Source organism: Sitodiplosis mosellana, unplaced genomic scaffold, assembly GCF_009176505.1.
Source record: "Sitodiplosis mosellana isolate CC-2019 unplaced genomic scaffold, AAFC_SMos_1.0 Smas_scaffold_6166, whole genome shotgun sequence".
Lineage (NCBI taxonomy): Eukaryota > Metazoa > Arthropoda > Insecta > Diptera > Cecidomyiidae > Sitodiplosis > Sitodiplosis mosellana.
The window spans coordinates 5567843-5592330 of NW_022601407.1; the positions used below are offsets into that span (position 1 = coordinate 5567843).

Below are 24488 nucleotides of genomic sequence, written 5' to 3' on the forward strand. Positions count from 1 at the left end.
ACGGATTACAAATTGATGCTACCTCGATGAAACCAGTCGTGAAATTGTGTGTGAATGTGATGGAAAAATGGGAATTTTTTCTATGTTTTCAATATTTTCAGCCATTTGTCAATTTTTTGCCTATAGAAATTCCTTTTGAGAGCTCGTTTCAATCCATTGAAACATTCAAGCTGCTTCTTTTTCAAGCCATTTTCTGCAAATTGCTAATTTTGCAAGATTTTCTCCCTTTTCAAAATCTCCAGAAACGAATTCTAAAAGGAGATAAAAACGAGGAACTATACCCAAATTTAAAACGACACAAAATTACCGAATTTAACAAAAAAAACGCACATACAAAACATGTACCTCATTTTAAAGCTCAATTGACGTTAAAACATTGAGAGCATGTGCGAAGTCAAGTTAAAAACAAAATCGATTAAAAGATAATTTCAAGAAAACAAAAGCCCGTTGTTATGTTTCTCTCTCTCTCTCTCTCTCTCTCTCTCTCTCTCTCTCTCTCTCTCTCTCTCTCTCTTGTTGTTTGTGTCAGTTTTTCTGTGTCGTCGGCTGAGTGAGCTTGTGGTGTGTTCTGGATCTGAGCATGAAAATATCGACACAGAAGCGTTAATTCATGGCTCGATAAATGAAACAACAACAATAAAAGCACACACACTCACACACAACAATGTGACAGTGGAATTGAAACGCGCACTGCACAAATGAGTAATTTTTTACGGTAAATTATATAAATGCGTTGATGGTATAATTTTATCATCTTATTATCGTGTGTGGGTGCACTGACAACGAGCATGCAACACATTAACAATTTATTCGGTCGACAAATGAGCATTCGACGGTGTTTCGCTCTCGGTTTCTGTCGCTCTTGCTTTGTTTTTTTTGTGTCGATAAATAGCAGCAATGATTTGATGAGTGAGCAAATGAGCAAGGGAGGAAAGAAAGAGATAGAGAGAGAGAGAGAGAGAGAGATGGACAGAGAGAGCAAACGCGAGTCTTAGAACAATATATAAATATCTCAAAATGAGAGAATAATTTGAATATTTTTCCATCATTATTATTTCTTTAATTTTCGGTTCGGTTCGCTTCGTTTCCATTGTATAAGGCAACATACATGTGTCGTGCTCAATTATCCACCTAAGCGCGTCTCTTATGTGCACCTCGTTTTTATTATTTTCCAGTGTGAAGACGCACACCAATAACAAACAAATCATTTAATCAAATGCGAAACAAAGCGCTAGTTTGTGTTCTAGACGAAACGAAGAGAAAAACGGCGTTTTTTTCTTTGAATATTTTTCTATTGTTTTTGATTTTTTTTTTCTTAATTTTTTTTTCCACATTTGAATGTGAGGTGAAAAGAGACAAGGCAAAGAAACGCAAGAAGACTCGCCACCTAATCATTTCAAAGGTGTCAATTCCAAATAGTTTTCTTTTTAAAATGCGCGCACGCCAGAGAGAGAATGATAAGTTATTCCATTTTCCATTCTGATGACACGTGCCTCATCACACAATTTTCTCACACACACACAAACAAAAAAGTACCGCTGAACTATGACTTTCCCGCCGAGAACAAAATATGTTATTACTCCAACAAATGAGCATCATTTTCTTACATGGAAAAAAAATGATCTTGATAAAAGACGTGCACAAGCTCACGTATTTAATTAAGCAAAACTATTCATATGTATCTCTCACGAATGCAAAGAGCGAACAATCGAAGCAGAGAGAGAGAGAGATGGAGGCAGAGAGAGAGAGAGAACAAAAATGCGAAATAATTCACTTGGCCACAATTAAAATGAATTGTTTAATTAATTGTTTTCAACGTATAAATGTGAATAAAATCCACAAAAGCCAAAAACTAATTACGCAGTGTGGCATGTAATAAATCTCAACGCCAATTTATTCATTTCGCCAAAATGGGGATTCTACTGCTATCCTCTTCCTGTTTGATGCATGTGCTGCGTGCGCGAAACACGACCCATTCAAAGAATCCATCCGAATACGTCGGTCGTCATCGTCGTCGTCGTCACATACAACAAACGAGCGGTTCGTTTCAACGTTCGCTCCATTCGGTCGTTCGCATTACTTGCCATCGAGCCTGCTGCCATTTTGCAGCACACATGCTGATTGTTTTCGAAAATGTGCTCATCCCGAAAACGCCACTCGATGTAAATTATCGCTAACTTAACGAGATAAACTGATGCCATTTTTCTTTTCATACAAGCCGATACTCACACACACACACATACACACACACACACACAATCCAATCCCTTTGGTCGCTTTTTGTGCAAAACCATTTGAATCAAGCGGATTTAATCCTCTCTGCATAAAACCGTCACTGTGGCTCTGAGTGAGAAAAAGCATTTCGCATTAATTCATCATTGTTCCAAAGTAACAAAACAAAAAGGAAAACCGAAAACAGAACAAAAACAGGAACAACTTAAGTGATTTTCGTTTTTGCGCTAACATTTAAGAAACCATTACCGTACAGTAAGTACAGCGTTTTAGGATTGGTAGACAAGGAAAATTTCAATGAAAATTACGGATTTTACAACTGAACATCAAAAATGGTCGCTTCTACATAAGAATCGGGATTTTTTGAAGATTTTTTCGTTCGACCGACCGAAAACATCTTCCTATGGGAAAAAATTTCTGCAGATTTTCCCTAATTACAATAAGTTTTTTGTAATAAATTTGAAAATGGTTTAATTTTTTCTCAACATTTTTCATCTTCGCGAAGTTCAAATGCGTTGTTGAACTCCCATGAAAAGCGCACAATTCGCAATCGACTTCAAACTAGGCCCGATCGTTTTTATCCATAGATTTTACCATAAACGCACCAAATTCGAGTACAACGGTACAACTACGCTTAACATGCGCATCAATCAATTGGGCATGGTATCGATATGTGGCATTAGATTTGTTTCTCTCTCTCTCTTCACTTTTAGGCCTGCCGTTGCGAATTAACGAGATAAAATGTGTGTTACATGTTGGTTTCAATGGAAATTGCTGGTGTTGTGTGTAGATCTCGGGTGGTATTTCGAGTGTTTTGATTTAATTTCCCATTGTGTGTGTGTGTACGTGTGTGTGCTGTTGCTCCCTTGCGTTAAAATCTGAGTGCTTATAATATTATTCGATTTTTTTTTCTGCTAAATTATCTGGGCCGGCCATAACTGAAATGGTCATCGCTATAATCGCTAGCGTGAACAATCGAGTTTAGTAGGTTTTTTTTGCAATCGATTTGGGCCGTAATTCGCAGTAATCCATATTAATGTGTACGAATTGGTTGATATGATCGTTTTGTTGTAATTTCCACAGGTATTACGAAACAGGAAGTTTTAAAGCTGGTGTAATAGGGGGATCCAAGCCAAAAGTAGCAACACCACCTGTTGTCGACGCAATCGCCAACTACAAGCGAGAAAATCCAACAATGTTTGCTTGGGAGATTCGGGATCGATTACTGGCCGAAGGGATTTGTTCACAGGACAATGTGCCCAGTGTTTCATCAATAAATCGGTAAGCGCTTTTTTTTTCATCGATCATTCTATTTTTTTCAAAATAGAAGAGAATATTTCTGCACAATATTTGAATCGACAAAATATTACAAAACCGTCTCTCTGAATGAACACCATATCACGCCAGTTTGTCTCGAATTTTGTGTTAATATTGTTAAAAACATCTCGGGCATCAGCAATTGTGAAGAGCATTAGAGAAAATATTGAACCAAAATTCCGACTTCTCACCAAAAAACCCATGGATTCGTTCTTTTCAAATAAATAACAATGAGTACAATTTTTTTTACCGCAATCGATGTATTTTTTTCATTCACCTTTCTTTTATTTACCATTTGGAGAGAAAAAAAATTGTTCCGAAGTGATCGGTATGAATTGAATATTGTGAATGAAATGGTGTGGATATTAAAAATCAATTTAAACCGTCCCAAGTGAAGCCGGATGAAAGTGTAAAAAATTGGTAAAATGCTGAGGAAATTTGTTCGACTCACTCAGTGTATACGTGTTTTTTTCTTTCTATCTCTTCTTGTCTCGTTAAACAATTTCCTGCTCGGAAATTTCTATCATTGCTCTTTTCTATCTATCGAGCAAAGAGAAAGAGAGAGAGAGAGAGAGAGAGAGAGAGAGAGAGAGAGAGAGAGAGAGAGAAAGATAGAATGAGAAAGGGAAAAGGGGCGAGAGAGATTTTGTAACCGAGAAACATTTGTCTATCAATTCTCTTGTTATTTTAATACCATTATTGTTGTTCATGTGTTGTTGGTGTCGGCTCGGTACAAAAACAATGACATATCTTGCAGCAAACAGTTGCGAAGAATATTCTGCATGTATCGCACCGATAAAAAGGGAATTGAAACAAATGAATAGAGCGATGATCGAAACGCTCTTCTCGAGAGAGAGAGAGAGAGAGAGAGAGAGAGAGAGAGAACAGAAAAAAGGGACGAATCTCGGAGGTGTTTGCAAAAATGAAGGGAAAAGCCTGAATTCCAGTGTTGTTGTTATCAAAGTCGATGTCAATAAAAAAGATGCAACATTGAATACAACATTTCACAATTGCCCAGGGGACCTTTTGTGCTGCATTTGAGCCGTCCGCTCTTATTGTGTAGTCCGAGGCAATAACATCGAGATAACCAAATTAAACAATCAATCAAGTACATTATTATGTGTAACTTTCAATCAATATCCCAAGCTTTTGATCTTGATTTTGGAACAAAACTAGAAGAAAATTATAAACGAAACCGAATTTTAAATGGAATGACGCACAAATTTGGCACAAACACTGGAAAAGCAAGAAATTTGAAGAGCTCTTCTTCTTTCTCTAGTGAAAATGATGCTCACTTGTTTCGGAAAAGTGAAGAAGATGGAAAAAAACAATGGGGCAAAAAGAAAATGTGAACAAGAGCAAAAAAGGAGGGCAAAATGGGAGAAAAAGAAGAAATGTCAACAAATGAACCCTTTGAATCGACGAAAATGTTATTTTACCATTGAATTACCCGTGTCCCATAGCAATTTTGCATTTTTACAGCGATTTTAAACTTATTCCAATAAAATATATGCCTATAAAAATGCTCTTATGCTCAATGAACAAAAAGATGCTCTTCGACTCAGCATAATCCACCGATTATGGCGATAAAAACATGCGTTTACCTAAGATCCCAATCATAACATAAATTATGCCCACTTGAATGCGTTGAATATCACTTTACGCGCTTGCTCAAAAGAGTGGCTTCGACATGGAATGGGCACTTGTTCTTGCCTTGGTCGCTCTCAAACACTCTCCACTTAATTAATAGTATACCCTTTAGAAAGGTTAATTCCGAATCTAATTTCAAGTATCATGTTGTTCCTCAACATATGTTGTGTTTTAATGGAATCGGTGCGGCATCGTACACAGACTCTGTGTGCGTACGTATGGGCCAGAAAGAAAAAAACAGAAGAGTGACATTGAGCGATTATTTTGTGTGCATTTTAGTGTGTATAATGAACAGTCACTTGGGGAATTTTCGTAAAATTGAACTTTGAAAGCTGGAATTTTTGGGTGGTACAAGGGTGACAAATGTATCTTGTCGAACGGCTGAAATGTGGTATTGAGAGAGAGAGAGAAAGAGAGATAGAAACAAATTAATAAAATGTCGTTGTTCTTTTGTGATTGTGCATTTTTGGCATACATAGGTGTGGGAATTGATTCGGCCCCGCACGGTGTAATTATTCTAATAAACAAGCGAATTGATTTGGTAACAAGGAAAGTGCGTTCATCGCATTTTAGATGATAAAATTAGATATTGTGACATTTCACTTTATCCCTTCCCGCTATGCTATTTGGAAAATGTTAAAAGTCTGTGTGATCTATGTTAATCAGTTGTTGAGCAAAGCCAAATAGTTTCCGACGAAAAAAAACGCACACTCACAAATCATTAACGTACTGCTTGTTTATGAAACTTATATAATCATTTCACAATGTGGAGAGAAAAAACGAACACACACACACACATTCGCTGTGTGAACTTTACTTTCAAATTATAAGTGTGAAAAATATCAAGCCGAAACTTGGTGCGTCGAATAAAAAAAACACGAACGAATGAATGAGTGGGAAAAAATATGAGGGGAAGTCAATTGCATGAATGAACACATATAATAGCCACTGAATGTAGATTTAATGCACTACGCATTCGAACATTTTTGTTTTTTATGTTGTTGTTTTTATCTTTATTCTCGCCGCTATCTCCGTCTTTCTCTCCTATGTGTGTGTGTGTTAATGTGAATATGTCGATTACAATTCACCCCATTCGAAAATGAGTCGAAAAAAAATCGTCGCATTTTATCTGCTTGTTGATTTTACACTTTAACTATTAATTTTTCGTTCATGTCAATGTGCAACAACATACAATTTCATATGCACCTATTTTTTTTCGATTCGGGCCCCATTGTCATTATTATTTTTCCTGTTCGATTTAAGTGATCACAGCTCAACGCAATTACGGCATAATGTCATTTCGGCTCATATGTTGAAATATAGTTTTTTTTGCCGCTGTTGTTGCTCGCTTCGTTCACTCGGTTCGCCTGAGATTGCAGTTTTAGTTAATGTTGCCAACAAAACGGGTAATTCAATTTATACACACACACACACACACACACACAATCTCGTTCCCTCTTACCGGTGACCGACAATAATCACAATGTAGTAGACAAAATCGGTGCAGATTTTTTTGTGAACATATTGACACGACGAGCACTGATGTGCACAATCACTTCATTGACACACACTCACATGCGAATTCGACTGATAATCGACATAGAAAATCTCATTATCACATTTGTTCACTTTCATCGATTTGTCATTTTCAGTTTCACCCACTTTTACTTTCCTCGAATACACTGACTAAGTGCATCATCGCATTCAGATGAAGAATGATCCCTTTGGGCATAATTCGTGATTGCATTCGCTGAGTTACAGAACAATTGCATAACTTTTGCATCGCTTTCTTTTGAAGAAAAATTGAACTTTTTACTAGCGATTTCTGACACAAGCAAACGAAAAGTTATCATTATTCATGGGTGTTATCTACACCATAAGTTTAATCATATCTCTTTACAGCTGAGCTCATTAAATCACTACTGATTTCAAAATTCAGTCAATTTCAAATTGGAATCAGAAGTGTTTGCGCTAATTCGGACAGTAAACCAACAATATTTGACTCGATTTGACTGACATTTGAAAAAAAAAACTGTTTTTGAGCATCAAGTTTCAAAGCTTAAACTATTTTCATCGGCTTATTTCTTCTTGATCATGAAATTAATTCGAATTTATCTTGAATGAAGAAAGAAAAACCAAATTGAATCAAATCGAAAAGTTGTGCATAAAGAGGCATGACTTGATTCTTGAAAAATTTCCCGAAATCAAAAAGCGGCCAAAAGTATCAATTAATTGTATTCAAAGTGCGTCGAATCGACTCCAAGCGATAAAGAAATCGATTCGACTGTAAGAAAAATGATACCATTATTGTTTTTTATGCAAACGATACACACAAAAATCCCCACAACTTCGGGGCCAGTGTCAGTCCAAATCAGTGAAATTTATTCAAATCGATAAATTGTCAGATACAATTGTACCATAGGCAGGCAAAAAGTATCAAAACAACAGTTCGATGCTGGAAAAAATTGCCATTCCAAACGGAGAAAGAGAAAAAAATGTGGAATCATTTGAATGATTGTGTAAAGTAATTTTGGTGGAAGCATTTTCATGGCATGTTGCCAATCCACCTCTCAGCATTATGACTTCGATAACAAAACACAAGTTCAAGTTTCATCTTGAGTTTTGCGGGTCGATGCTGCGAAGGGAACGTGCGCAACGCACACACCAAAAGACGGTTGTGAAAAAAAATCGTCTTCACACAAACACACAAAATGACACTGAAAACGACTTTAAAGCATTATTCAACGGTGTAGCAATTCGGTGCCCAAGTCGTTCTCCCTCGTTTTCTTGCACAAAATTGAAGAGTTTTGATTCGATGTCGTTGCGTTTGTGTGTGTGTGTGTTTGTAGTAAATCGTTTGCAATTAAACGAATGTTTTGGTTTTGGAATTATAGCCGTGCAATCTTTTCTTTACGGTTCGATTATGTACGGTTGTTTGACGGTGTGTACGGCGCTTCACTGCTAACGAAAATTTCCTCTTCATTTTCTTAATTCATTCACACGAAAGAAGAGAAGAAGAAAAAAAAACAACGACGGAGACGACGACGACAAATGAACAAACTCTAAAGGGAAACTCCGCAAAATTTGTCTCACAGGCGATATTGCGCACCACTTTATGTTCGAATCAAATTGCTCCCCAATGAATTCACTGATCCAAACTGTTTGCTTCTTTGTTTCAGCAAGAGCGTTCAAAAACTTTTTTTTCTTCTTCTTCTGTATTTGTGCTCTGTTTTCTTGGTCGTGGTTGTCGTCCTCCTTCTTCATATCTTCTTTTGTGTTAGCGCTCTTCTCGGGTTATCCGGCATTTTTCTTCTTCTTGGTTATTCTGCTGAAAATCAACAAAACACAAAAGTTTCCATTCTCCGTTGCTGCCTTTCTCTCCCCATCTTAGGCAAGAAATAGGGAACGAGAGTGAAAGATTTCGGCAATGGAGTGAGAGGGAGAGAGAGGGAGAGAGTGGGAGAGAGAGGGAACGATTGAGAGAGCCAAGAAATGTTCCAAATTCCTTACAAATTGAGGCAGCCCTATTATGTGTGCCGTACCAACACAATCAACGCGCGCGCACTGTGTATATGTGTGTTTCGCATGCAGCGCGTAAAATTTTACAGAGGGAACGACAATACGATTATTATTTCACATACGATAAAATCGGCTACGGAAGAAAAACTCAACAAATAGACCTCCTTCGTCGTCTTTGGAAAAGTCTTTGCCAAGTTCCTCATGCCACCATTCTCTCTCTGCGCTTCATCTTTTGTTGTCACTTACGTCCTTTATTCTGGGGTTTTACTGCAAAATCCCCCATCACACCAAAATGAATGAAGATGTCTGTTTCAATTCTTATGCTCTACGCTAGACTGAGATCGATTCGCTGAGTTTTTTTTCCCCCGCTTCTTGTTCTTCAGCGTCTTCGGTTTCTCTTAGCCGATATGCAAATTTAGCGTCGTGCAATCGCACACAAAACCAAGGCAATAACAGTAAAGAACAAGTGGAAATGTGATTCACAAAAGTGTTTTTAACGTTGAATTGTTTTAATCAAGGGATACGAGGAGCGAGTCTTGCAAGCGATATGGATTGCACGCTATTTTTGCGGTGACATCTTATCGTCGTTTTAGGCTGATTTTATCCTTGTTTTACTGTCGTTTTAACATTTTGAATTGATGCACGTTCTATACATATAGTCAGGCAACACAAAATGGTGGCATTTTTCGGAAAAAGATTGTTTTCGCGAAATTTTGACACCATTATTCGCTAGTTTCATTTTATTCGGGCAATGCATATACTAATGGAACGAAAAATGCCGCTCGCGCACAAAACTGACGCCAGCCACAAAATGGCATCCACGTTTCACTCAATCCTTTTATTACTCCTTTCACTGGTTTTCTCTATCCTCTCTCGGCTTCTCTTTTTCACTCACACTCTTTTGCCTTACTCTCATCTCATTCTGGTTTCGTTCTCATCTTGGTTTTCGCATAAATATTTAGCGGTTTGAAATAATGATGCACACGATGACGACGATGTTTTAAGTGAAATTCCCAATTCATTTCGATTTTGCGGAACATCAAACATGTTGTTGCTTCGTTAAACGAATGCACAGTTCGTTACATATCGGTCTCCATCACTACTACAGACAAAATCTCAAAGTCATTTCGCCGAATCGGGAGTCGCATGGCAAAATCACCTGAACTTTGGCGTCATCGTCAATGACGTAAATTGATCTATGTGGCCTCTGCCGTAAAAATACAAACAATCTGCCAAGTTTCAGGTGTACGCATTGATTCCGAAAATATTATTGCACTCACTCTGTCGCTGTCCCTCTCCCTCTCTCCGCTTCTCTCTCTCTCTTTTTTGTCTGTCTTTTTGCAACTACAAAAATTTTGTTCGTAAAGTAAATGTCTGGCCCGTTACTTTTCCATTTATTTTCGTACTATTTATTCATTGTGATCCAAAGTGCGCTCTTTTACATTTCATTCCAACAACAGCAGCAGCAGCAGCGGCGGCGAAAAAAGTGCATAAATTTTTCCGGCAACTCTTGCGCGCGCGAATAATGCCCATCCGTTGTTATTAACATCACGGAATGGTGCGAATTCCGTTTCCTATGTTATTCTTTGTGTGCGTTTGCCGTTGCACGCTTTCGCGTGCTTTTTTTCGGTTCCTCAATGCACTTCTATATATATTTATATAGATTTTTTCTTTTAGCTACTTTTTTGTCGCTTCGTTTTGGAAAATGTGTTCTCTGGTCGAGGATTTTCCTTTTATTGTTGATAGCCGCGCCACAATATCCACTGTGCATTTTCTTTCTTCATTATTTTCGCCAAGTTTTCATAACGCTTTTGTGTGCGTGTGGCTGCCGGCCTGCTGTATTTCATCCTTCACACCATTCTACCAATTAATCCTCTTGAACAATGGAACATTTATATGTTCTGCAGAAGCAGAAGCTGAAGCAAAGAAAAAAGTTCAAACCAGAAGCAAGAGAAGAAGCAGCAGTGGTTAAAAAAAAAATTCGAAAGCACTGTCAACTTGTATAATTTGGTTGCCGCAATTTTTAAGAACACTGTCAACAACATTTTCAATATTTTCTACCCTTAAATATCACGTAAATTTGGTTTATGTCGGCGGGCAACGTTCCAAATTCACTTTTGTTGTAGCGAAAATCTAAATTTTCAAAGAATGAAAAAAGGGCTTTAGGCTTAAAGGCGAAAAAGACAGATGAGGAAATGAAGAAAGCGAAAAAGAATGGAAACAAAGGGAAAAAATGGAAATGAAGGCGAGAAATGACGAGAAAAATAGCAATAGAGCAAAGTGCACAACTAAACTCACCCGACTTTGGCTTTTTTTCCATTTTCGTACGCTTTGACTGTACTTCAGTCTCATTTTTGCCAAGTAATGCTCTTGTCCAGCGTATATACTTTATCAAAAACCTACACCTCTTTGGCTTGCACTAAAGCCATTTGATGTTTTGCTGGTGAGCGTTTCAACGAATAATTATTCGGAATTCAATTTTTGAAATGAAATAAAAATCAGGCTTAACGAAATGACGTGGATGCCTTTACATTTACGAACGATTCAATGAGGCGCTGGTTTTTTTAGCATTCGAAAAGGAAATGAACATTTGAATTGATTTTAGTTTTCATTTTTTATTGCGGTGTTTTTTTATATATTCATGATAATTTGCGTGGTTTTTTTTTGTTGCTTCGCATTTTTTTACGATTTAAATGTGCTTATTTATTTTTAATATTTCAAAAATGAATGTTAATTGCCTGTTGAGTGTGCATCATCATATCTTCCTTTGTGGAATCACTGTGCTAAAATTAACTTGATTTTTCCGCCATTCTCGTTTTTATTTTCTTTCTGCTAGTTTTGTGCGCGCTTAATTTTTCTTCACTCTGTGTGTGATAAAAATCAAGACGTCGACTAGAATGCATCTAGCGAGCGGGGCAACAGCGAAAAATTCATTAGCTTCGTGATGTATGCGAAATGATCAAACGAAGACACCGTTAATTAAACAATCCGAATCCAAGACTGTGACGTTGTCCCGCTAATAATGATCATTATCTTTAGATTAAAGCAAGAAATCTTCGGTGTTTTCTTTTTCGTGTTTGAATATATCAAGCTTTTGCATCATTCCACACACACACACTCACTCACAAATTGTGTTTCTTTGTCTTTTTTAATCCACTGCAATGATGGTGAGGCTTTTTTTTCGTTTGAAAAATATGCTGCGCTCGCTAATTATTGAATCAAGAAAGCAGAACACAACCGTACGATTTTAAGAAAAGCCATTGGCTTCATTTTAATATATATCAAATGAAAGAGAGCGGGAGCAAAACTGGGCCATTTTCTACCCATCGTCTTCTTTCGAAGGGCATTACACTATGTAGATTTGTTCTGAAATTTCAAAATGTAATAATTTTCAAAAAAAAATAGAGGAAAAAAGGTCAAAATAGTGTTTATCAAAAACTGGTTCTTCATTTCGATAACAACACATTCAATTGATATTCAAAAATTTTCCTCAGGGTCTATCACAGCGAGATGAGTGCGCTATTCCTCAAGTTCTATACAATACTCTCTTCAACGGTCATTCATTGTTGTCAAAATTACACATATAAACGGCTTCACTTCTGTCATAACAAAAAAGACAATCGGTTCTTGTTCGACACAGTGTTTAATGTGACGCCGAAGGAAAAAAAAACAACCGAAACAATTTCGGCACAAAATGTTTGCGAAAAGTCAATTGTGTCTGATAATTGCAGTGGAACACATTTTCGCAATTTAAACCGAAAACAAAAATGAAACCAAAATAATGAACGAAAGAGAAAAAAACAGGCACATATTCCGGGTACAATGGTTGATTGTTGTTGATCGACAAAGTGGTTGTGTTTGGAATCAATTCAATGTTCATTTGGCGTGAACTAATTTTTTTTTTCGTCCATTCGTTCCTTTGTTCATTTGTTGGTTGTCGATAAATATTCGGCCGAGTTTTATGTAATTCATCTGATTATTAAATTTCGAAGCGATGAATGTGCGTAAAAGTGTGTTGAGCGAAATAATCTATAATTATCTTACGGGTAATGAATTTTAACTCACAACGTTACTTCTGTGTTGTAGCTGTTGTTGTTTTTTTTTTCATATGCCGTCGGCATATTATATGTGGATGCAAATGTGGTATGTGGCGATTTTTCTTTCAAAATGTTTTCCATTTACTGTTTGAATAGCGAAAAAAAAAATTCTAGTAGGTGTACTTTGAAGCCATGGAAGAAATATGAGTGGCCAAAATGTATGCCGTAGGCATGTCATGCCTAGCTTAGCTTGCTTCTGCGTTGAAATTCATTCATCCACACAATAGTGAACGCGCGCACGTTGTTCATTCGCCGCACTTTTTTTTCCTTTGCCAGTTTACTCTTTTTTTTCTACTTCGATCGTTCGTTGGTTTCGTTAACGGTGATTTCATTGGATTTTTAATAACAATTTTCATGATTATACACTTCCGTAATAATTAACTCGTACGAGTTCAGCGCCTTTTCCCTCGAAAACGTCAGCGTCGAGCTAAGGTTTTTTCTTTCCGCTGCCGTTGCCACCGCCACCACTGCTGGCCACCGCCGTTGTTGTTATTTCGCTGGTTTTTATTTTAGAAGAATATCGCCGTAATTATTTCCGATTCCAATAAAGCTATTCGAGAAAACAAACTATAAACTACCAATCAATGTTACTGGAAATTGAAAAAAAAAATGAGAGATATAAATGAAAATTATGCGATATGTTTGTTGGTTGGTTTTTTTTTATCAACACATTTCAATGACACTTCGTCATATTTTTATAGACCATTTTTGTTATGGCTTACCAATGCCATAGTTATTAACTCGATTTGATTAGCAAGGCTATCCTTTTGCGTCAATGAACTCCGTTGAACAGGTTTTTTTTCTCGTTCGTTGTTTCCAATAACAATTTAGATGAATTTAGAATCCAAATGATTTAGATAAAACACAAAAAATGCTTTCTTTCCTCGCAATCTCAGCATAGAAATTACCTTCGACTCTTTTACGTTGAAAAGATAAATTATATGAACAAAAAACTTGGACTTTTCAACCACCGAAAAAAAAATCGTTTTAACAATGAATCGCAACATTGATAAGAACCGCGTGTATTGCATCATTGGTAGATATTAATGGACTGCTATCGCAAAAATACAAGAAAACGAATAATGAGAAGGTTTTGATGTAGAAAAGAAGATTTCAAGGATAAAACGCTATCGATATTCGAAGTTAGAATTGACCCAACTTATTTTTAGCTGCAGAATTGTCTGTTTTTGCCTCGATTTCGTGTAGTTTTCTTCTTTTTCCATCTCTTTTCCTTTTTAAAAGAAAATATCCTTTTTTCGTTGAATTTGACTTTTCTCAATTGTTTTTTCTCCCTTTCTATCAACATTTCCCTGACTTTCATTGATATTTTTTTTTCTTCTTCTTCCCATTTTTTCTCTCATTTTTTTTACTGATTTTGTCTGTGATCGCCCGGAAATGCTATGATTTTCTTTCAGAAAAAAAAGGAGAAAATTCAAAAAAATTCACATTTCATTGGGAAGTGTAGCTAAAGTAACCGCTTTTATTGATGCAAAAATGAAGTCAAGTTCCATTGAATGGTATACATGGTAAATGCAAAACGGAATTGGCTGCGTGCATCATCGTGCACAAATTAAGTGGATTATCGCTTTGGCGCGTGTCACATTTACCTAAACAAAGCGAATGATGATTTCATTGGGATTTTTTTTTCTCGACTGTTGTTGTCGCTGTCGTTGCAAGGGCGTCGGAAAATGCAAACTGAAAAGTCTTTCCGATAAGCAGCATCATTCGAATCGATTTTTCTGTTCCTTCTATTATTTACCACATTCGCACGCACGCATTCACATCTCGTCGCGTATTGTTTGAAAATTGTGTCGGGCCAAAACCATGGCCAAGTCACTTTGGAATGTGTTTGAAAGCGAGATAGAGAGAGAGAGAGAGAGAGAGAGAGTGAGGAAAACGAAGTGGTAGTTATAAACGGTTTGCAATTGTATTGACACCCTCCTCCACACACACCAGAAAAAAACTTACTGCTGCTGCGAGTCTATCAAATTCATAAATTATCATTGCATTTGAATTGTGTGTTCATTTTTCGAGAGCACATAACTTCATTTTCACTCTTCTTTTCATGCGTCGGACTCAACAAAGGATGTTGCAATTGCAGCACACAGTCCCTTCGATGAAACTCTCTTGATGTACTTCGGATATTGTGAATGTATTTAAATGTTTGTATGCATTATGTTGAACGATTTGTGGTTCGAATTCGAGCATTTTTTTTTCGATCTCTCGCTCAATACGTAACACGACAATAACATTAAAATGAACAACAAAAGCGCAAATAATGTGCGCGAGTGCGTTTGTCTGTGTGAATGTGTTGTGCTATGTCTGTTATAGCTGCCACGTGTCGACTGTGTGAGTGAGTGAGTGTGTGTGTGTGTGATACACACAGTAATACAGTCACTCAGTTGCTATTAAGTCCAATCGAACATTTCGAATTGGAATAGAAACAACAACAGCAACATGGAATTGAAAGGGATCAAACGTAAATGCACTTTAAATCGCGAAAACTTCAGACTTCAGCCCAAAAACCATTTATCAAGCATTCGATTCGCCGTTGTCAAATCGTTCATACAGTGGTTTCACCAAGAACCACTGTTCTCTAGGCGGCTTTTATGATAATTTCATTTTCATAGAGCTCATATATGTCACCCGAAAAAAAAACAACCGACGGCGGCAGCCGCAGCATTTGCGGATATATCACATGAAGCACTGTCAGCATTATTATTTGTACGCGCGCAAAGCACGTGTCATATTATTATTATTTTATAGTAAGTTGATTGAACATTTATGTTTTGGGCGCTGAGTGCTGTGTATGACCGCACTTAACATCCACATACACTCATTCACTCAATTCCTTTCGAATAAATATGATTAGAATCGAAAATATAATAACGACGCACCAAATAAGCACCATAATGCACTTTACCATGTTTTTTACGCAATCAGATTATGACCTATTATAAAGTTGGAAATTTTTCATCGATTTGTCACATCAACGACCCTCTTGTTTTCAACGTGGAAAAATTCAATCCACGTTTGAATATCAAATGCATTGGACTATTCGGGCGAACGTCATGTGTGTAATACTACTTATCACACTTTCAGGCGACGAGACAAGATACAACACATTTTCAAATTAAAAAAACGAAATACCCAAATTCCATCGGATTTTTCGAAGTAACACCTTTGTTTAACTGGCTGTCATTTGATGCGTGAACAGAGATCGATTTGAAATCAATTGAAAACGGCTTAACTCTTTCGAAGAAAAGCGTTTGAGCTCTTGATTTCTCTTCAAGTTGCAAAAAAAAACTGAGGGGGAAAGAGTTTCACTCTCCTTTCTTGAATAGCAAAATGACAATGAAGTGAAAATCTTCCGAATTAGTCAACGTTGTTGACTCAACGACTTAAAAGAAAACAATACAAATAAATCAAGTGAAAATTTAAACTTGAATAAACGGAGCTTCACTATGAAATTCATTGAAAAGAGCTGAATTGTTCTGTGAATTAGGTTGAATGAACGCGATTTTGTTCAAAAGGTGTAAAAACATTAGGTTAAAAATAAATATTCCGCTTGAGAAGTGTTCATTTTTTAGCTCGATTGGAAAATTTTACTTAAAAATACTCAAGCCAAAGTGAAAGTTTGAACTTTTCAAGCAAAAAATTCAAACATCCGCACCCATTTTCAATATTTTCAATGTCATTTCGGTCTGTTTTCCACCCTCACGTCGTCATTTTTTTTTAACCTTTTATCAGCCAATTTGAACGGAAATCATCGAGTACACGTTCAAATGATTGTTATTATATTAATTTTGTTGATTTATTTGAGCGTTGAATTTGAATTGCCCAACAGCTAGACGCAGCAGCGCAAAGTGTACGTGAAAATGGTACAAACAATCATATAAACTGATTGCACAGTAAACATTGAGTGTATTAAGTGTGGTCCCAATTTCATCGGTGCATTTTCGATTCGATTCAATTTATCAATTACTCAATAGAATGGATTGTCTTTTGAGGCAGGTATTGTGATCCCAGGTCATCACTTTGCACTATAATTACCTCTAATGTGATCGGTTAAAAGATTGCCCTGAATCGACGCATAACATTGATGGTCGGTGGCTAATCGAGTTGTTGCTACTACTGCTACACAATATGGCTTTTCTGTCCTTTGTTCAAAACAATTATCTAACGCTCAATTACATTATGGTTCTCGTGGCTTGTCCATCAATCCTTCAACGTACGTTGTCGAAGCGCGCGCGCACGTTACATAACTCTCGAGTGTGTATGTGAATTGTATTTTATTGGTTAAGATACAACAAGTTGATAAAACTATAATAAATGTGTACTAAATACCGCACTCAAACATAATTTGTTGGCGTGCGTGTGCGGTGCATGGTCGATCTCATGCGCTATATACACACATCATAATTTATATACGGTGTTTTATTTTTCGTTCAAAAATGGTTTTTAATGTAGTTTTTACTGCGCATTGTCGGAATGTTGTTTGGTGGAACGCGCTCGCGTTTTTCACCCCGCTACAAATTTTACACACCGAAAAGGAAAACAAAACAACAACAATGGCCAGCCGACGTGCGTTTCGCGTGTCAAAACCACTCACACACGCGATATATGTTCGAGCAAATTGACTTATGCTTCAGAATTTGCGTTGATTCTTGTTCTTCTTTTTTCTTTGTTCCGCGGAGGCTAATCTGATCTATAATGGATTAATAGAATAACCGTGATCCGTTTCGATGATTTTTTAGCACTTCGCGATAGATGGTGTTTTTTCAAATGGTGTTTTTTTTCGAATTCTTCGTTCGATGAATGCACACTTGGTTTGTTGTACAAAGTTTACTGCGAATTACGGTTCGGTTTACTTGAATGTGTGTGTGCACGTTCGATTCAGACAATTACAAGGGAATAATAAATTAGCACGAATATAACAGACTATTCAATGTACCAGAAACACCCAAACAACGCGCGTGGTTTTAAGTTTCGATTTTGTAACAAAATCAAAGGACCATTACGGCCAGACCACACCAATTTCATTGGATGAGATCATAAACATACATATTTTTTTCGCATTAAACCAAACAAGACGATTATGGCAATATAATTGATGGATTGGCGCGGGATAAACGGTACTTTGCAATGAAAAGAGTCTCGTCCCAAATGGCGTAGCCAACGGAATATGTTTTGAAATATTGAGTCAGCTGGAAATTCTCACACTGACTCATGAAGTTCGGTCCTTATGATATTATCAAATGTCTGTACAGAAAAAAACAACCAGAGTTTTCCTTTTTCGCATCAGATAATCGTCGTAAATATCCGGTCGAGTTACCGGTCACCATTTCCGAACAACACTTCCGAATGTTTCAGCATAATAATACAAAATTTTTCAAATATTATGTCGAGAAGCGATTTGGTGGCGCTTTTTTTCTTGCTCAATGAAGATTAGTTCAATGACTAGAATAGATTTTTTCGAAATTCCATTGAAAAATTTGTAGTGCAAGTCGATTTTTTGCACTATAGATGCTGGACAGTTCAGTGCGGTTCGTTCAGTGCAGTTTGTTGAGCTTCGATTTTAACATTGGGCACAGGCAGACTGTCATCCATTATGATTTTCATTTTTTGTAAAAAAAATATATGTCTGTTTTATGACACAATATTTCAAGAGATGTTCCGTTGGCTTTATTGATATTCCACCAAATTGTAAAAGCACAATGTGTGAATTTGTCAATGTTTTTTTTTTTTTAAATGGTGCCATTTCCTACAATTTCCTGGTGTTGTTCTGTTCACATACACACTCGAACAAAAACTTTGTTGCCATGATCGATGATGCAGCAGTTTTTGGCCAGCGGAAGTAGTGTCAAGATGTTAATTCCACAAGAAAATTTGTCCATTAAAGACCCGGTGCGATGCATATTTTTATGCAAAAATGTTATAGTTTAGCCTATCACTGTAAAATTGTTGTCTTTCATTCTTTTTCCTCTCGTATGTTCTGCACAATTTTTTTTAGCATTATTCCAATCCATAGTCTATGCCATGTTTTCATAACAGAATTTTAGTTTCGAAAAGATATGGATGCATTTGCAGTTGTTATTTGCGATGATTCAAAACAATGGTGCATTGAAATTGGCTAAAAAAACCAACATTCTCACTTAGAAATGGTTTCTATTGGTTTTTTTTTGGTTTGGAATATATATTCATGATGAGGATTCGGTTTTGTGTCGAAAAATTTAGCTTAAGCCAAGTGAATATTGTTTTTGCACGGAAAATGCAATACCATACACATACACATTTATTAAATTTATTTATTCTTTTTTCTTCTCTTTCTCTATTTTCTTTTCCGTTTTGCCAACCGCTCTGCCGTCGTTGCCGCTCATCGCATCTTTTATGAAATTCGGAAATTTCTTTTTTGGGGCCCGCTCTCACAACAACAACAACATTCACCAAACACACACAGAATTGTCCGAAATAAAGCTGCCGAAAAAGCGAAACATGTTCATCATCAGCAACAGAATCAAACATGTCCTCCGCAAAATTCAAGTGGTGGTCCAGCTGGTAATTCCGTTGTAAATGTAAATAATGTGAATAGTGGATCGTCGGCAAATAACAACTCAGGAATCACTGGAAATGTGTCCGTTATCATCCATTCGGGTAACATTCAGCAACAGCAGCAACAGCAGCAGGCGCAACAACATTCGACCCAAACTCAATTGACAACGGGAAGCGGAAGCGGTGAACAAAGGTCTACCGGTTATAGCATAAATGGAATTTTAGGCATTCAACACACTACCGATCCAAATGGCAACAGCATCAAGCGAAAGCGAATAGATGGTTTGTACCATTCTCACTTATTATCTTGTTTCATTTCGAACCATAATTTTGTTTGCTTTTTTTCCTTCTTTTCTACGGTTTTTTTTTTCGGTTGTTGTTGATGTTTTTGCGCAAATATTCTGTGCATTTGCGTGCGTTCGAGGCAATTTAGCCTCGACCCAAAATGAAAGTCATTGCGAGAAATGTGAGTTGGTCATACATCATGAATGTGTGTATGCTCGTTGCATGCCGAATGAAATGGCATTTCCAAATTCGAAAATCGCCGCATTTGGAATCTGATTCGCATTAAAAATGGAATTCAAATCGGAATTTCGGATAAAAATGCCATTCGAATCGACATTTTATAGGTTATACAAATCCAAAAATCCAGCAAAAAAAACGAGATCGTAGCACACGAAACTAGTGCACTTTGAAAACCATTTTAGCGCAACATGTCTTCACAACGCGAACGAAAAAAGAGGTCTGGCGTTTGGTGACATCGAGCATAAATGTATAAAAGTGTGACTTCATCATGATACTCACTCACTCTCTCCCTCCCTCCTTTCCGCTCGCTCTCTATGTGCAATTAGATTTCAAGTCGACCGTAATTACAGCTATACACTATTGACTCGAGAGAGAGTCATACACTCGACGGGGTGTTATCCACCTCTCAATTATATCATTCCAAAATAACATTGCAAAGAGCCCCAGCGAGATTCTTCTTCTGCGCAGCCTGATGCCATAATCTCTCTCGCAATGTGTGTACTACAGCACACAAAAAATAACACCCACATACAACGTACACACGTATTTCGGAATCGTTCCACCATTTTCTCTTAGCCACATTCACTCCAAATGCGTTCGTTTGCCCTCTCTGTCTCTCCGGCTTGCTCTTGCTCTCGCTCGCTCTCGGATGGCATTTATTCAATGTTTAACAGGCAAATCGTTGCCAAGCAACCATTGTACGGATAGATGTTCCGATGGGTTGATCCTATAAATTTAACTGTAATAAAAGTATTGCGCGGTGTATGAATGTGTGTTCATGCCAGCGATAGCGGGCGAGTGAATGTGTGACTGTGCTTCTTCTGTGTATGTGTGTGTGTGTGTCAATGTGTGGTACGAGAGATGGCACAATTCCGAATTTTCCGCTAGTTCACTCGAACACGGCTTACCAATTTCATTCTTGAAATACACGCTTTTATTATTGCTTAAAGAAGCATAAAGAATTCCACTCTTAAACTCCATCCATCCAACCAAAAAGACACCCATTTTATTTATTTCATACGACGATGGATCGAATGATATCGACATGAAAAACTGTTCTCTCATGCTCCCAATCTCTCTCTGTGTGTGCCGTTGTTGTTGCTGATGATGTTGCGCTCTTACCCGACGTCATCGCCACCACACACCACCACCAGCCATTGTTCACCATTTTTCCCGATTCCAAAGCGCTTCACGCAAGCCACCAGAAGTTTGAGTGCAATTAGGCGATAAGTCGACGAAGGATACGGCTTTTTTACAGCACATCATCCAGAATAATTGGTCTCGTTGACATACTTTTACGATTGAATGTGTCTCCAATTTCTTTTTCTTCGATCGTTCTGCACAGCAACAATAACGAAAAGAAGAAGAAGAAGAAGAAGAAGAAGAAGGGAAAAATTGATTTACAAAAACTGTCTATTTGTGTATGACGTCTTGGAATTTTGTTTTTTTCCGTCTTATATGAACATGAGTCTTTTTTTCTTCCTCCATTTCAGATGACGCACGTGATATTCATGGCGACGATGACTTGAAACGACAAAGGAACCAATACAACGGAGATCAAATCTACTCAAACGTAATTATTGGCTTTGATTCGATGCTTAAATTAGTGGATTTTTGGGGAATTTATGACGAATTTATTGGAGCTTGATTGGGATTGAACCTCGAATTTGATTGCTAGTTTAAATCGTTGAAATTTCCTTCAACTTTCGTCATTTTGACACAACATTCTAGCTATTCTCCATTCAAATTTCATACAAACACAGTTTCAAATCCAGAAAACAATGTTTTGAGAAAGGAAAATTTTCCACAGTTTTGATTTGAACTGAAAACCATGCCTTTTTCATTGATTAAAGAAATGCTTTGGTGAGGATGAAAAATGCTTTTGAACGAAGTTTTGGAAACTGCAAAGCCCAACCTACTTATTCGCATGAATTATGTGATAAATATCCCAAAACCCCTTTTATTACTGTGCAATATGTCACACACACACACCCAAAAAAAAACTAATAGAATGGTCATGTATCTCACCCACAGTTATGGTCAAGTAAATGGTGTATAAAAGAAGAGCAAAAGATGTTTTCGGAGCTGAGTGCGGCGAATGGAATTGGTGGAGGCGGTGGTAATGGTAACGCGGCGGCCGCATATTACGATAGTCATCACAATGGCTTCTCAACAGCGAATGGTGTGGGCTCAACGGAATCGATTTTGTATGACGGCATAACAACCATTTCCCAGGCTCAAAGCTCATTATATACACCACCCGTTGTGTCAACGCTTGGTAAGTGTTCGCATCAAACATATGCTCTCTTAATCATAAGCTGAACTAAAATAAAATCAATAACAACGAAATCGAGCTCTCCCGGTCAAATACGCACACAAAAACAGCTATTTCAATCAAAATAACATTTATAAAAACGAATGATAGAACGAAAAAGAAAATTACGAGGAGATATGATATTTTTATGGTATCAGACAGAATCCTATACCTTCTCATTCAGTTTGAGCTCATTCATGCTTTTTAAAACAAAACACGATGAAAAACAAAAACAGCCAGTTAGACAGAGCAATCGATGATACAACAAAAATCAAAGGAATGAATTGCAAAATGCCCGTTTTTTCTACTATTCATGAACTAATCGATTGGCGATTGTGAAATATATTTTTAGACTAAATCAATTGACATTATACTGTTTTTTTTTCGCGTCTACACATTTAAAAACGATGTAAAAATCAACTCATTTCAAATTAGTTGAAGAAAAATACGAGCATTTTTACACGTTCCTTTTGCATTTTGTTCTCAAGTTCAGTTCAGTAAAACAAAACAAAACATATTTGATAGTTGTAAAACAAATTTATACTAAAATCGGAACAATTTTAAATCAAAAGGACCAGGTTCATTGACGCCATTAGCGCCGATTAGCATGCAAGAAATGAAATTAAGTTCGGGAAATTTGCTTGATCACCCATCCTTTCAAGGTAAGAGGCTCAACCTCACACAAACACACACCCACACACATATACACACACGCATCCAAATGTTATTTTTGAAAACCGTGCATCGTCGAGCACCTCGCACTTTTCGTACAAAATTGAAAATAATTTGCACTCAATATCCACCGTAACGAGCGGAAAAATCACTTTATAGTCTCAAATCTCGGCCTAGATTTAGTGAATTTGGTCAAACTTTCGTTTATTTCCTCTTGATTTCTTTAAGTTCAATTTTCTTATGATTTATTTTGTTTTCGTTTCTTTTTAATTTCTTTTAAAATTCAATGGTCGCGATGTAGCAACGATAAATGGTCATTCGTACTCAACATTCATTGGTCCAGTACCAAGCAACGGTTCACCTGGACTGCCTTTGTCCTTAGATAATAGTACACCAACACCAAATCCACCCGTAACCACCACCACTGGCGATGTGGAAGATGGTTCAACCAACAATAAATACGAACAAGTTCCCAGCAAATATGAACAAGGTTCACAACAATCCCAAGATCATCATCATGCACATGATATTGACAACCGCTCATTTCCAACCGAATCTCCCAACGATCAATCTTCGTTGATCATTTTACAGCCCAGTGGAGCGTCCGGTGAAATCGGCTCAACTAATTCGGCCACTGGGCTGGGTGCTTACTCTCCAATGCTACCTAGTTTTAGTCATTATGCGCCAGGCAAGTACTTGACTTCACCGTCTTCGGTTTATTTTCAGTTTTACTCTATTTTAGTTTGATTTTCCAATTTACACGTTTAATTTTACAAATTTTTCTTCACATTTTTCATTCTTAATTTCACTTTTCATTTATTTCCACCTATTTCTTTTGTAACTTTTCGTTAATTATTCTCTTTATTTAATATTTTCTTCTCACTAAATCAGGCTCGCCAAATCACATGCACGTACGAAATCCTTTTAGGGCGATCACTTCGGCACATATCTTTTGCGCACAACCAAAATCTACCCACGCTTATTAGATAAACACAAATTTCGGTCAAAATGACACGAAATTTATGATACAAATGCACTACCATTTGAATACGTAATTGTAGTCACACACCCACTCTCACACGCACAAAATGTTTCAAAGGGCTTAGTGATATTTTATTTACGGCAATCGGGGATTGATCTCATTTAAATCATAGAATTGTATTAGCTCAATTAAGTTAAATACCATCTAGTGTAAGTAGGTTATGGGATTCTGTTTTACACCTTAAAATTAAACTCTTGTTTGCTCTGTCACATTTTTTTTCTCTGATTGTTCGGAAATCGAAAGAGTTTTGTTAATTATGCGGGCATTTTTTTCTTTTGTTCTTTTCACTCTGAATTGTGTGTCGAATGATGTAGGTGGTTCAACGGTTGTACCTGGCACTGAATATGCATATAGTCCGGCTTATCCTCAATATGGCAATGCGTACAGTCCGTACGGTTATAGCTCTTCTGCTGGCGGGCTGCTCAGTAAGTAAACAGTGAGTATATTACGTTTGAACAATAAATGCCAGATTAATTTATTTTTTCACTCATCACAAAAACTCATTCGCATACACGGTGCACAACAAAAACAACACACATTTTCGAAAAAAGAATTTTTTTTTTATTAA

The 24488-nt window shown here is 37.0% G+C and overlaps 1 protein-coding gene across 6 annotated transcripts in view; it reads left to right on the forward strand.

Annotated features, from left to right (window-relative positions):
- The window catches only part of LOC129575267 (paired box protein Pax-5), a 70055-nt gene that overhangs the window by 41471 nt on the left and 4096 nt on the right, over positions 1-24488 (forward strand). For 3 of the 6 annotated variants that reach the window (XM_055458449.1, XM_055458450.1, XM_055458453.1), the window contains 7 exons: positions 3316-3513; positions 19276-19649; positions 21386-21465; positions 21927-22170; positions 22779-22868; positions 23180-23566; positions 24235-24345. In XM_055458449.1, coding sequence (XP_055314424.1) covers positions 3316-3513; positions 19276-19649; positions 21386-21465; positions 21927-22170; positions 22779-22868; positions 23180-23566; positions 24235-24345 — 1484 coding nt within the window. Of the gene's footprint in view, positions 1-3315; positions 3514-19275; positions 19650-21385; positions 21466-21926; positions 22171-22778; positions 22869-23179; positions 23567-24234; positions 24357-24488 lie in introns of all 6 variants that reach the window. The other 3 variants (XM_055458454.1, XM_055458455.1, XM_055458452.1) reach the window with 3 other exon arrangements.